Genomic DNA, 14,054 nt, shown 5'->3' with positions numbered 1-14,054 from the left:
TGCGCATGGTTCCTTCATCGTCGTTTTTATTGTTACCCTCGTCTTCATGGTAATCACAAAAGGGAGATGGGTTGGCAAATAGACCTCTTTAGCTTGTACGTTTTGTTTTCCCATTTCAGACCACGTGATGTTCTCAAGGGAATTTTCCTTTTGTTTTTCATAAGTTATGCGTACATATTCATGTGCATAGGACGACATTTGAAAGAAAGTTTTCCCTAGAGTAACATCACGTGGTCTGAAATGGGAAAACAAAATGTACAAGCTAAAGAGGTCTATTGATGAAACACATGCCTTCTACGTACCAGGATCTGGGATTGGGGTGGGGGCGTGCCCAACGTCAGATAGACCAATTTCGATATATGAAAATTCAGTCCTAAACTAAAGGCACCAAGGGGAATAAATATAAGGATTTGTATGAGTTTATTCCCCACAGCCTCGAGATGATGCTTTTGTTTAGGACTGAATTTTAATATATCGAAATTGGTCCATTCGCATTGTGCTTATTTTTCTTTGGCCTGCGTGACAGGCGTTCGAAGGGAAGAGAAGGGAAAACCGCCAGGAGAAAGAGATGGTCGCTAGACCTCCTCATTCTCCCGCCGGTTCTCCGTTCCCTTCCCCTTCGAACGTCTGCCACGCAGGATAATAATTTTTCTTGTCTATTTCGAGAAATTTTGTCCTCTACTTTGGGTTTTCCCTTTAGCCCTAACCCACCCCCGGAATAATCATGCAGCGCCATATTGAGCTGATTGCTCCCACAGGCCACTTTAAAAAATACCATAATACTCTTTGTTTGCCCTCCAAAAATTTGCATGAGTATTGTTTTTTGTTTTCTCTTGGGACCATTGTAAGTCCCAAGAGCAACTGGAAACAATGCTTATGCAAAATCTTGGGGGGAGGGGGTGGGCAAACAAAGAGTATTATGGTATTTTTCAAAGTGGCCTATTGCATGGCTCCCCAAACCAGCTGAGAGCTGCTTAATTGCTACAGCTTCTTATCCGACTGCGATGAACTTTCTAACTTTCATTTCAAGCAAATAAAATATTGGTTTTTTGATGAGGTATAAATTTTAGTGTTCAGTTGTTTATTCTATGTCAGATTTGAGTAGCTATTGTTTTGTCACACAATCTAGACGAAACGGCTGAGCAAGGCTTGGAGAAAACGGTAAAGACCCATCCTCTCTCAGCGGTGTTTCTCGATTGCCTGGCAAAACCCTATAGATTTGAAAAAGGGTGGACTCGAACTGCCAGAAAAAGTGAAAATGAATGAAACCATTCAAACCAATTTAGTTAATGCACTTTTTTCATGAAATTTGTGACTAGTTCTATTGTTTTTCTGTGCCTTTGATGGGGGTCTTTTGGTGGGAAAAATCTGTCAAGATTTCAGATGGATTTAGCCCATCAAAAGGCTGTTTTGATATTTTGCCTTTGTGCTAGATCTGTGTTAAAGGGGCAGAGATTTTTTCGCCTTATCAAAAAAAAAAAAAACACTTTACTATAGATGGTCTAATTCAATCATGGGATGAGACGGCCATGTTGGTGCACAAAACAATAGCAAATTATGGCTCACATTTTGCATTACAAATTATAGAGTCAAATTACAAAAAGACTTTTCTCTATATTTTGTTCTTTTGCACTAACATGGCTGCCGTGAGGTAAGGTGAAAACCATCTATACTTCTTTAGAAGAGAATACATAACGAATAAAGAAGTACAAACAGAATGGTTTACATGTTTATTGACTTCCTCAATGAATGAATGAATGAATGAACGAATGAATGAGCAAGTGAAAAAAAGATGGTATTACAAAGCATTTCGAACTTAGTTATTTTTTTTACATGCACTTGTACAGTGGCTAGTCTTATTGAAGATTCACTTTAGAAGTTAATTGAAATGAACCACTGATTTAGAAAGTAATGCTGAAACAGAAAGAATATTGAAGACTATATTAACTTTCGAAACAAAGTTAACAACCAAGTTAATGAAGGATAATAATGACTTTTAGAAATCTTCCAATAGACCCTTTTACAGTTTTGTGCTCAGTTACCAGGCCTTTGAATAAAAACGAGGCTGGAGTTGACCATGTTTGGATACAAACCTCATTGCTTTTCTTATGTAAATCATGTTGTAAAGCTAACGAGTTTCTATTTAAATAACAAAAGCAGTGAGGTTTATATCAAAACAAGGTCAACTCCAGGGCCTCACTTTTATTCAAAGGCCTGGAATCTGAGCACAGAACTGTAAAAATAGGCTACTAAGGGAGGTGGCTCTTAACTATCAAACTATTGCTATGGACCCCTTCAAATAGTCCTTTCTCAAATTCCTTAAACTCTACAGTTATCCTTTTTAGCCAAGTGTCTTCTACATGTAATTATTTCTCAAAAGAATTATGAGGTCATCAGGCCCACCTTTGATACACTTCAAAACATCAGTTCCACTTTTTTTTCCAAATAGAAATTCCATGCTACTGTTTAAGAAAAATGATTGGACGATTCCCATCTGGTGAAAAACCACCTCTTTCTTTTGTTCTCAGTGAGAGCTTTTACCTGATTTTCACTGAAACGCAAGGTAGAGGACTGGGACGAGTTGGGCATGGCCTTCTGATTGAGGTAATGTCAGATTGCCATTGAAAAAGTTACTTCAAAGAACCATCCGTGTAACCCTTTAGTAGGGTTCTTGAATAAAAAGCTTCCTTAGCAACAATTGTCTTTCTGTAGTTAACAGCCACCCCCTTAAGGATGGTGCCCACTATTGTTATTGCGCATACGTTCTGCCCATCTCGAGATATTTGGATTTCCTATGGGTGGTGCTTATTAATACAGGGATATTTTTGCACGGTTTAAAACTCTTTGGAAATAGTAGATCTTAGTAAGTACTCTTAATTGGTATCCAAAGAGAAAATTGGGGGAAACCACGTGCATTTTTGAGAGATAATTAAGCTTCAATTTGAGAAAGAACGCCATACATTGCTTTGTATTTTAAAGCTTTTGCAAATATTATTCATCAATTATCCTTGAAAAATGAGTGGTTACCCCCAATTTTCTTTTTCAATAACACTCGCAAAAACACCTTTGAATTAGTAGGCACCGTCCTTAAGGTACAAAACTTAGAGCGCGTTCAATTGACCCTATTCCGGAATAAGAATATGTGGAGTGATGATTAAAACGGTATGTTTGGCGCATTTCAAAGCGGCAAGGATAATAAAAATATGTTTATTTTAGCAGATGTTTGACAATTTTAATGTGAATCTCCGTAAAAACAAAGGATTTCTAACATATTCCACGTATTCCTATTCAGGAATACGGTCAATTGAACGCACCCTTAAGAACATTATGGTGAAAAATTACAAATGAAATTCGAAATTAGCAAGACAGTTTAATAAGACTCTATCATTTTTAAAATAATCACTACCAATTTTCATCAATGTGACAAAGAATATTCCAAGCTACAGATCACTGGAAATATAGGAAAAAGCTTCTTTCAAAAATGCTAAGTTCACTTTCGAAAAGTGAAAAGGATTTTTTTCTAGTTGGCATAATTGATGACTTTTCAAAAACAGAGTTCACTTTTGAACTTTACACCTTATAAGAGCAAATCCCAATTCCTTGACTGGGAAATTTTCTATTTCAGAGGAACACTAAAACTACATCATTGGAAAAACAGACAGGGTAGAAATTTTTACCCTAACCAAAGAACTGTCAAAAAGTGGAAGACTGTTATATTACCTTGTTGCTTTGATGACTAAATTTTACGCTTAAACTTGACAATCTACCGTCAACATTAGCCTCTTGAGTCTTGATAACTTAATTTTCTTTCCCCAACAGTTGCTCTCCCATTTTGCTTGCGGATCATAACACTTTGTTCCCTATTTCGAGACCTGCGGACAAGAAAAAGAAAGACATCATTAAAGTGGTACTACGACCAAAAAAAAAAAATTTGTTTTTGCTTTGGATTTCAAAACTATGTTAACTAAACACTAACTCACCCAAGTTTTAAGTTCTGATTTTAAAAAGACACCTGTTTATTTTAGCTGGAATTTTCTTATTTATTGGTCTGCCATTACTAACTTTAAAATCTTGAGAGAGCTGGGTCGAGGAGAAAATGACGTCAAACGCTCACTAGTTTAAGAATGCAATGCGTGTGTACGCGGCCTAATTAATATGCAGCACGGGAGTTTCGGGCTTTCAGACTTTTCAACCCGTGTTTTGCATACATAACGAATTGCGTTTACACGCTGAAATTTTAAGCTGGTGAGTAAATGACGTCATTTTCTTGAGATCCAACCCTCTGAGGTCCAATCGGCCAGTTTTGAACGTGAGTAATGGCGGACCATGAAATCCAAAACTTACACTCAAAATAAACAGCCTTTGGATAAAACTCAAAGCTCAAAATTTTGCCAGTTAGGTGTTAAGCGAACACGCTTTCAAAATCTGAAGAAAAAAAGGAAATGAATTTTTGATCATAGTACCACTTTAAAAATTGATGCTACCAACAAACTACAAACCCAGTTTCAATTCTTCATTTTCAAATTTAAAATCAGTCTCCCACATTCGCCCACAAGTCATTGCAGTCGTTTTGTATTGTCAAAACGAGTGATTTGTTTGGCAGCACATTATGATTTCTTCAGTAGTTTCTTGTAACACGAAATTTATTGTGCATTTTGGGTGAATGTGGGCCTTTACATTTTTTCATGATGTACACAATTATTTACAAGGAAGGATAATGTTTTTTTTTTGCAAACGTTGGCCGTGTAGCACTTATATTTGAACAGACTTAACTGATTAGAGTGTAATGTGAAGTGCTAGGTTTCTACCCCATATGAACAATATCCCTTTCTTTAAGTTGTTATGATCAACAACAACTCTCATTTTCCTGTTACCAGTGTTTACCGTAAGAAAACCTTCAAAGGCCTGTTGACTAATTACTTTAGTTTTACATCTCACTCCTACCAACTGGATCTCATTTGCATGGTTGTTGATAGAGCCTTCAAGATCAACAACACTTGGTTATGTTTTCACGAAACCCACCAATATACTACAAAAGAATCCTTTTCCAGTCCATCTGGTTGAAAATATTATTGTATTTATTGTTACCTCACACTTACCCTTCAAGACTGTAATTCCCCGGCTTCCGTCTCTGACATTACAAGTACCTTTCACTTTATATTACCTTTCATTGGTACTTTTTCTATCATCACGCAAAAAAAGGTTCGCAACTTTGTTAAAAGTTATTGTAACAGCATAAATATTAAGTTATTTTTCTCATCCTTTAAAATCGGTAACACGTTTGGTATGAAAGATCCCTAGTGTGCGGGCTGTAATGTCTGCTATGTTGGCGAAACCAGCTGGCATTTTTCCACAGGCGTACATGAGCACATGTTCAGTGATATGGCCTCTCAAATTTTTTAACACTTACAAAATTTGCAGCAATTACGCACTTCATGCTCTAATGATTGTTTCAGTATCCTAGATCAAGCTTCCACCACCTTCCAGTTTAAGATAAAAGAAGCTATTCATATTCAATAGGAAAAACCTACACTAAATCATCACCTTTATCATGTCAATTTAAAACTTTCTTTGTAATATTTTACATTGTCATGTTTCCTATTGTTCTAATAGTTTATTAGCATTTTGTGAACACTATATATTCAACTCCGTACTTTGTAATTCAAACTGAAGATGACAGAAGATTTTGTTGAAACATTTTTTTTAAAAAACATTGTAATACCATGATATTCTCAATAGATACTTTAGAAAGCTTGACCATTTTTGTGACTTCTAAAAGTTATAAAGTGCATTTAGATGGGCATTAGTGCATGGTTAAGTCTCTGCAGTTACCATAATAATTATGCTAAGTATGGTCTAACATCTCGTTAAAGCAACCACCTCCCGTAAGCGACCACCTTGGCTTGGCATTTTGAGTGGTCGCTTACAGAAGGTTCGACCGTATTTTGGGTAAAATGTTCCCTGCTAGCAGAGGTTTCTTTTCTTTTTCATTCGCTGGGCTGTCGAGTACGTGAAAAGAGGTCTCTGCCATGGGTCGAATTAACTCACTTTGATTCAACCAGTGTCCACAACTTTGGACAGCACTCTTCAAACCGAATGCCCAATGATATGTTTGCTGACTGTATCTTGAGCCCGCTGTGTTCCACGCATTCCTTTACCGTAATTCCGCTTTTTTTATGTGAGCCCACACAGCATGAAGTATCACATGAGCATTCGGTTACTAAGTAACTGCTGTACATGCTCAAGACATTTAATTTCGACCCATGGCAGAGGTTTCTTTCCCCATACTTGACAGCCCAGCAAACGCCAAAAAAAGTGATCTATGCTAGTAGGGAAGGTAAAATGGAGATTTCTGCAAAATTATATGCTCTGGTACAAAAAGTTGAAAAACATTTTAGATAACCCGCAGGTACACCAAACTCAGTGTGAGATGATGGCCGACAAAAATATAACGATTGGTATGGAATCCCGATAAAAAGCTTAAGAAGATAATTATATGAAAAAAATTTCAATTAAGAAGCCTACACTTATTGCCATTGTGGATAGCTTCCTTCCTGCAGCTGTGTGGTTATTTTCCAGATCTGACGCAATTCTCAGGAGCCACCAATTTGACTCAAGTATTCCTGGATAAATTGTTCCCACAATCACAATTCCACATCAGAATTAATTGACAAAGACTGAACTTTCATTGCAACCCACCATCAATGCGATACCAGTCCTGCGAGCAATGTCAGGCAGTAATATTGCAACAAAACAGCTTTCGAAGGCGGTGCTTTATCACAAGAGTGGCCACCGCTTTGACAGTTGATAACAAACTGACCCTTACCTGGGCGACAGACCGTAGTTTGTCAACCGCAAATTTCTTTATTCCCCTAGGTCTCTCGACATGACTGCATTGACTCAAGCCTTTAAGGAATATATATTAATTAACATGCAAATAAACTTTGTTCGCGTAGGATATTGTGCTACAAATATTTTGTTGCTGGACTTACTGAAGCCAGTGAAATTTAATTATTATCATCTGAGAGAAAACAGTGGTGTCGGAAGAGCCAGGGGAATAAAAAAATTGCGCTTGACAAACTACGGGAACAAATTTTATTTGCATAATTAATGTTAATTCCTTAAAGGCTTGATAAAATAATACAGTTACAATTGCGAACAGCCTAATACGTACAAAATCTTATTAACTAATAAAAGGGGAATGATTGTGCAAAAGTTTGTTTACTATGGCTTTCATTCTCGCATCTTTCAATGCTTTCCGGTTTCGCGAATGTGTTTGAACTTTGTCAACACGAAAGAGGCGCGACTGTGATTGGATGACTGAGTCAATGCAGTCATGTCAGGAGACCCAGGGAAATAAAGAAATTTGCGCTTGACAAACTACGGTCTGTCACCCGAGTAAGGGTCAGTTTGTTATCAACGGTCGAGGCGGTGGCCACTCTTGTGATAAAGCACCGCCCTCAAAAGCTGTTTTGTTGCAATATTCACCGCCTGACGTTGTTCACTGGACTGCTATCACGTTGATGGTGGGTTGAGATGAAAGTTCAATCTTTGCCAATTAATTCTGATGTGGAATTGTGACCGTGGGAACATTTTATCCAGGAATATTGGACTCAAATTGGTGGCTCCTGAGAATTTAGTCTCCAGCCTTGGTTTTTTATCGTAACCATACACGTTGACAACCCAGAAATTGAAAAATGGCTCAAATCGCGTCGGATATGGAAAATAACCACACAGGAAGGAAGCTATCCACAATGGGATTCCCATACAAATCCTTTTATTTTTGTCGGCCATGCTCACACTGAGCTTGGGGTGCCTGTGGATAACCAAGATCTCCTGACATAAAAAAGAAGAAACCGTAATTTTTTAAATTTTTAGTTGTACGGGTCCCGTAAGAATGGCCACTTCACTTTTTTCATGATGTCTGTTAACACCTGTCATTTCTCCATGACAACAAACAAAGGCGATCAAATTACGCCTCGGTGTCTTCGCTAAGCAAACAACATGAACAGATCGTTCAAAAATTTCTTTTAACCAAACTTTGGGAATTTTAAAGTCCAAATTATGCAATTTTAATTCAATTTGACAATCTAGGCCCGACTTTCAACACAAAAATGACAATCACGGATCGTGGCATTAATTAAATTAAAATGGAGGCTCGTACGCGAATGTTCACGAATTGTAGCTGATGTGTAGTCACCGCTTACCCCAATTTTTCGATGTTATTTTCTAGCTGCTGTCCTTAATTGCTTGAAATTGTTTTCCTCTTCCTTTTTTTCCATCCTTGAGCAGAGGTTTTGCCGTGAAAAATCATTTCAGCAGTCCTTCCTGTATATTGTTGCATTCTCTCACGGGTGCATTGTACAGGTGTTACCCACACGTCCCCTTACCCTCTTGAGATTTCTCTCAAGGTCCTACTTGGGAGCCAATTTCTTTTTCTCTTTGTTGAAGGGAAAAATCCCCTAGAAGTAGTTAAAGTAAGCTGATTAAAAAAATGATCTAAGGATAAACTTTAAGAGACTCATTAAAATTTATTCCTCAAGCTGGACATGTATCATTTCATTCCTTTCTCACTTCTCTCCACACACCACTCCACAACGCCTTGAAACAAATATGCGCGCGTTAGACGCGCGAGTGCAAATTAAAGCAACAAGGAATCCTGGGTAATTGGATCTGTTTGAGAAGAAAAATGGCGGACAGTGGCGACAATGGTTGCCCAAACGGGTGAGTTTAAAGAGATTTTAGCGATGAATTTCGCGATGTCTCTTTGTCTGTTATGTAAGAAACGAATCGTTTATAAACCCAGAGGAAGGTGGCTGCATCTTTAGTGTAGAATATATGCAAAATCAAAATATAATGTGCATCTAAATTAGTACACGCGTACGATAGCTTGTTTGCGAATTTGAAGTTTGCTCATTTCACAGATGATCAACAGTAAACAATACAGTTTACGCTGAGTTTAAATATACCGTCTCCCTATCTTGATTAGGATACATGCATTGCATTAAAATTTTCGATGAAAGTCCAGTTTGTTAACGTTTCCTTCAACTGATCATAGTTATTAACTATGAACTGATTCATGGTCAAAATTGGTTGATTTGTGCATAGTTAGTAGATTTGTGAAACCAAGAAGTCTTTTTTCTTTACATACATGTAGTAAGATGTAAAAACTAAAATATAAAAAATTGGACATTGTTTTGTGGCAAATGGTTTGAGTTTGAAATGCAAGACTGAGACTCGTGTGTAAGTTTAATCTAAACAATCAGACATGCAAGAGAATGTAGTTTTTCAGTGCTCCCAACAGGGGTTAATTCCAAACCTGATGTTGTAAGTTTATTTGTTCAGATACTTCAACACCTTGCAACTAATCTTTTTCACTTTTTACCAAAGTACCACTTTTTACCACCAGTCCCCCACCCTCCACCTCTGTACGTGATACAACCATGTCGATGGATACCACAAAGGCACGATGAAAGGAAAGGAAAGGAAAGGAACTTTATTTAAGTGTCTAGTCGTTCTAGCGCTGGAGCGCTAATTGGGGACACTGTAAACTGAAATTAACAATGATAGTAAATCAAGATGCTAAAGCTGGAAACTACATTTATGTTTTGTTCTCTTTGCAAGCAGTGTGTGGGCTTGTAATTTAGTGCTCATTGTTTGCTTTCTTTCAGGGGGCAGGTTATCCTTGATCTTCAAAAGTTTCAAATACAACCCATGGACACCCTCAATACAGAACATTTGCAGCTGTTGATCTTGACTGCTAATCCCACTCCTGACAATCGGAGTGTTGAGAACATCTCATCTTTGCCATTCTCTAACTCCCCCCATTTGACTGTCACTGTGCCTTCTGAGAATGTGGCTGCAGTGGTTTCAGAAGGTGGCACAGCATTGGTGTCGGAAGATGCAGCTTTGTTCTTACAAGATCACATTGCCAATACTACCACTTTGTCAGAGCCAGTTCCTGATGCTGGTGAGAGCTTGACCAACGCTTCTGCAGTGAACGAGAAGCGATTTAAATGTCCTCAGTGTGAAAAGCACTACTCTACACCAGCAAGCCTGATTCGACACATCAAAACCCACAGTAACGAAAAGCCATTCAAGTGTGACCACTGTAGCAAGGTGTTTTCACGACTGTCAAGCTTGAAGAGGCACCAGGGCTCCCATGCAGCTGAGAGACCATTCAAGTGTACAGTTTGTGGATGGGCGTTTCTGCAGAATTCAGATTTGAAGATCCATGAAAGAACTCATACTGGAGAAAAGCCGTTTGCATGTGACCGTTGCGAGCAGGCCTTTGGATGCAAAAAGCGATTGCGAGCCCACTACAGGAAGCACACTGGTGAAAAGCCCTATAAGTGTCCAGAGTGTGAAAAAAGCTTTTCCATGAGGAAAAATGTGATCCAACACATCAGAATTCACACTGGTGAAAGACCCTTTACATGCGATGTGTGTAAGAAGACTTATCGTCATCAGCATACTCTGAAGAAACACAAACAGCTTCATACAGTCAAATGCTCCCCTTCATTGTCAAGGTTGGCCTTTCTTTTATTAGACTAGATTCAGAAATACAGCTGTTCCCTGTAACAAAAATGGCAATAAATTATTATCATAGTATGCATGTACACCTAAACTCTAATTTGCCAGTCCTACAATGTACGCTAAGGTTATGGTATGGCAGGTCAATGTTATCACCTAAACCTTCTCTATACAAATTTGCCCAGAGCTTGCAATTTTTTTTTTTTGCCTAATGGTAGGGAATCTGAACTACAGTAGTATGTACATTGTACCTGTAACAAAAGGAATTTGGTGGACTTGACTCCTGTTAAGGACGTTCGCGCGAAAATTTTTCAACATTGAGTTTTTTCTGAAACTTTTACCACTGTAAGATGATGAGTTAGTTATGTCAGAAATGTAAAAAAAATGGGGGGTCACCGACTTCGTTTTGGAGAGAACATGCCCGGAAAACACCCAAAATGTGACAAAATCGGGCTTCGTTAGCGAATAAGGCCAGTGTCTGTAAACCCAAATATATTGCAATCAAATCTTTGAAGTGAAATCTTCTCTGCCAAATATTATTTAAGTGGACTTATTAAGTGAATTTAGTCAGCTGGTGAGGTTCCTTAAAGATCAAGTTCGCATTTAGCGACCACAGTTTCACGCGCCTTGGAGCCGCAAGATGGCAGGATTTGATGTCCTGTGAGCAGAAATCTTGAAATTTTTTTAACTTCCCACATTGATTTTTTGTACATTTTTGGACAACGTGGAGAGAAATGTAAATAAAATCCGTTTCTGGAAAGAAAAATGGGGGTCACCGAACGTCCAAGACCGTTAAATCCAGGCAAAGCTATAGCAATGGCCTTTTGCCCTATCATTTCTCATTTTATTACTTAGCGCGCGCGCTCGTGTATGACGTGGCGTGTGCATTTGCGTGCGCAGTAAGGATGCGCAGAAACAATTGGCGCGAACGTCCTTAAGGTGATTCCTCAGTATTGCAATGCGCATCCTGAACTGTGCACATGGTGTATCAATATTTATAAATTGGATCAAAATTGCAACATTGTAAATATGGCATAAGTCTATCATACACGCTGACACAGTTCTCAAAACATGTGAGAGAAGTTGTGAATAACCCAGAATTCTTTGCAAATAAGCGCGCGCATTCCGCGAACATGGCAAATTTTGTTGTTTTGATCTACGATAATCGAGAAAGACAGGTACAATGGTGTTTTACTCTTAAACAAGCCCAGTGACCTATACTTTTTATTGCATAATTTTGGTGTGCAAATTATCCCCTTTAATGGGGAAAGTTTTTCAGTGAGTGATTAATTTAACCCATTGACTTCCAGGGGTTCCCCATTGATGAGTAAAATCGTCTGGTGTTAGACAGAGCTGGCCGGTTTGGACGTCAATGGGTTAAAACAAAAAAAAAAATTTGTTGGAAGGAAAAAAAGAAAGGAAAAAACGTACACAAAGCCCCCTACCCAGGGATGTAAATTATGATCTTGTAAACAACGATTCAAGAAACGTTTTGAGTTGACGTCGTTTTAAGTTGAGTGATTTTTCCATAGACTATGTAAGACAGTGTTCCATGTGCCGGAGACTTTCTACCTACAGTGTATCAGGTGTTTTTTCAAGTGTTACTTTGAAAACCATCTTGTTTAGCTACCGCAAAATGTATTCTGAGCCCATGATTAGTATCAGTACAGCCATCAATGGGGTAAGATTGGCCTATTATATCTCTTAAGCAAGCACGGTGACATATCTTTTTTTTATTGTAGTTCCCAAAACAAGGATTACCTTAGGGAACATTCAGGGAAAGTTTCAAGAAAAATTAATCATATGACAACTTTTTTTGTCTGAGGAATCACTTTAATAGTGCAGAGTTTCTGATTCACAGTTTGCCTTTCACTCGCTGAATGGTTGCTGTTACATTCTTCTTTCAATTGCATTTCTTTCATATTCCTCTGAATGTTAAGTGATGGTTTTGTTGCTTTTAGTGCAACAGGAAGCAGCGAGGAAGTTGTTGTTTGGCCTCGCAAGAAGAAAACACCTGCCACAACAATGTCAGCTCAGAACTCTGACAGTCCTAGCAGGTTTGTTTCCCCATTAAATTTTATTTTCCTTCCATTTACCACATCCTGTTTGTCTAAATTAAAAGTAATAATGGAATATTGGATAGTGCATTTGAAATGGATTTTTGTATGTTTTTGATTTTTTAAAATGCTTTGGGTACATTTTGGAGGCACTGTTAGAGATGTAATGTATCTACTGTATGTATCTCATCATTGGGCATGCACACTTCTACTTCCCACTTGCTCTTGGGTCCGTCTAGTTTTCCGTGCAAGCTGTTTGGTTTTGAATCTTTCATTGAAATTGTTGGACTTGCATGTACATGTGAGCTTGTCTTAAATAATTATGTAAGTCACTTTGCAAGCCTTTTAGTTATCCTTTTGCATATGTTGCAAGCCCTAAGTTGTAGGTGTTACAGTACCAGCTCAGTGTGCCACTCTCGCAACTTGGTAACGAACCAAGTGTCAATTAAAGTCTTCAAATACTATTATACAAATTTACTGTGGTATGGTTGTTAGCGTGTTGGACTCCCAACCTCAGTGTCACTGGTTTCACGCCAAGATTAATTTTCTTGTACATGTCAAGAAACTTTGCTACACACTGTTTCTTTTCACTAAGCTGTTTAAGTGGGTCGTGGGGACATCCATGTTATGCTGGCGATAATGAAGGATTGGGACGGGACAGGACTTCAACCCCGTTGAAGTCCTGAATTTTTCAGGCTTCTCTACGCAATTGTAAAAATTGCGTTCACAACTGCGAAGATCATAGCTTCACTTGATTTCATATCCACAGTTCATATATGATTCATTTCATATACCATTTCATCATTAGTTAACTGTCTTTCCTGTACACAGGATATGCACTGCACAAAATCCCAGGCATCCAACCCTGTTTGAAACAAGTGTTGTTACCTGCAAGCAAAGTGGGGTTTGTTCCAATAGCTTTCAACTTAGGCATCATGGGGTTGTAGTGGTGGAGGAGGGAGATTATTTGAACCAGTAGTACTGTAGTTTTGGTGTGATACATAATTATGTATGATGCCAATACTGTATTTTTAAAAACTGATGGGTTTTTTCAGCCACAACAATATTTTTCTTGAACCAGCCCGTAGAGATTTCAGGTCCAAATTCTTGATTAAACCAGCTTCAATTAAAACTGGGTTTGTCACCTGGTGGGTACATTTAAAAAAGTATTTATAAAGTTACAGTGGTGGTTAAAAGAGTTTCAGAAATTATTTACAATAAAAATGTTCCTGATGTTTCGTTTTAATCAGTGTCTTGCTTACATGTATATCTGTGCTTTTGTATAAAATTTTTCTCTCACTTCCCCTGAAGAAGGTCTGTGATTGCGAATGAAATGTCGGGAACATTTTTATTGTAAATAATTTCTGAAACGCTTTTAACCACCAGTGTAACTTCATAAATATATTTTAAACCAGCTTCTCCTCAGCCCTCTGTCATTGGTATTGTTTAGGTGCAAAATGATAT

The 14,054-nt window shown here is 38.1% G+C and overlaps 1 protein-coding gene and 1 long non-coding RNA gene across 2 annotated transcripts in view; one reads left to right on the top strand and one right to left on the bottom strand.

The window, feature by feature from the left end:
* Window positions 1-1,717: 1,717 nt before the first annotated feature.
* LOC138049495 (uncharacterized) lies at window positions 1,718-8,377 on the bottom strand. Its single transcript, XR_011132391.1, has 3 exons — window positions 8,208-8,377; window positions 3,721-3,872; window positions 1,718-1,914 (listed from the first exon to the last, which is right to left on the bottom strand). It is a non-coding gene; the product is annotated as an uncharacterized lncRNA (long non-coding RNA).
* A 298-nt stretch (window positions 8,378-8,675) lies between these two features.
* Window positions 8,676-14,054, top strand: part of LOC138049492 (zinc finger protein 271-like) — a 12,967-nt gene continuing 7,588 nt past the window's right edge. The window contains exons 1-3 of the mRNA XM_068895781.1: window positions 8,676-8,724; window positions 9,672-10,529; window positions 12,495-12,590. Coding sequence (XP_068751882.1) covers window positions 8,690-8,724; window positions 9,672-10,529; window positions 12,495-12,590 — 989 coding nt within the window. The 5' untranslated portion in view covers window positions 8,676-8,689. The remainder of the gene's footprint in view (window positions 8,725-9,671; window positions 10,530-12,494; window positions 12,591-14,054) is intronic.

Source organism: Montipora capricornis, chromosome 5 (genome assembly GCF_036669925.1).
Source record: "Montipora capricornis isolate CH-2021 chromosome 5, ASM3666992v2, whole genome shotgun sequence".
Lineage (NCBI taxonomy): Eukaryota > Metazoa > Cnidaria > Anthozoa > Scleractinia > Acroporidae > Montipora > Montipora capricornis.
The sequence above is the reverse complement of the archived record's forward strand: the minus strand, read 5'-3'. Positions and strand labels throughout refer to the sequence as shown.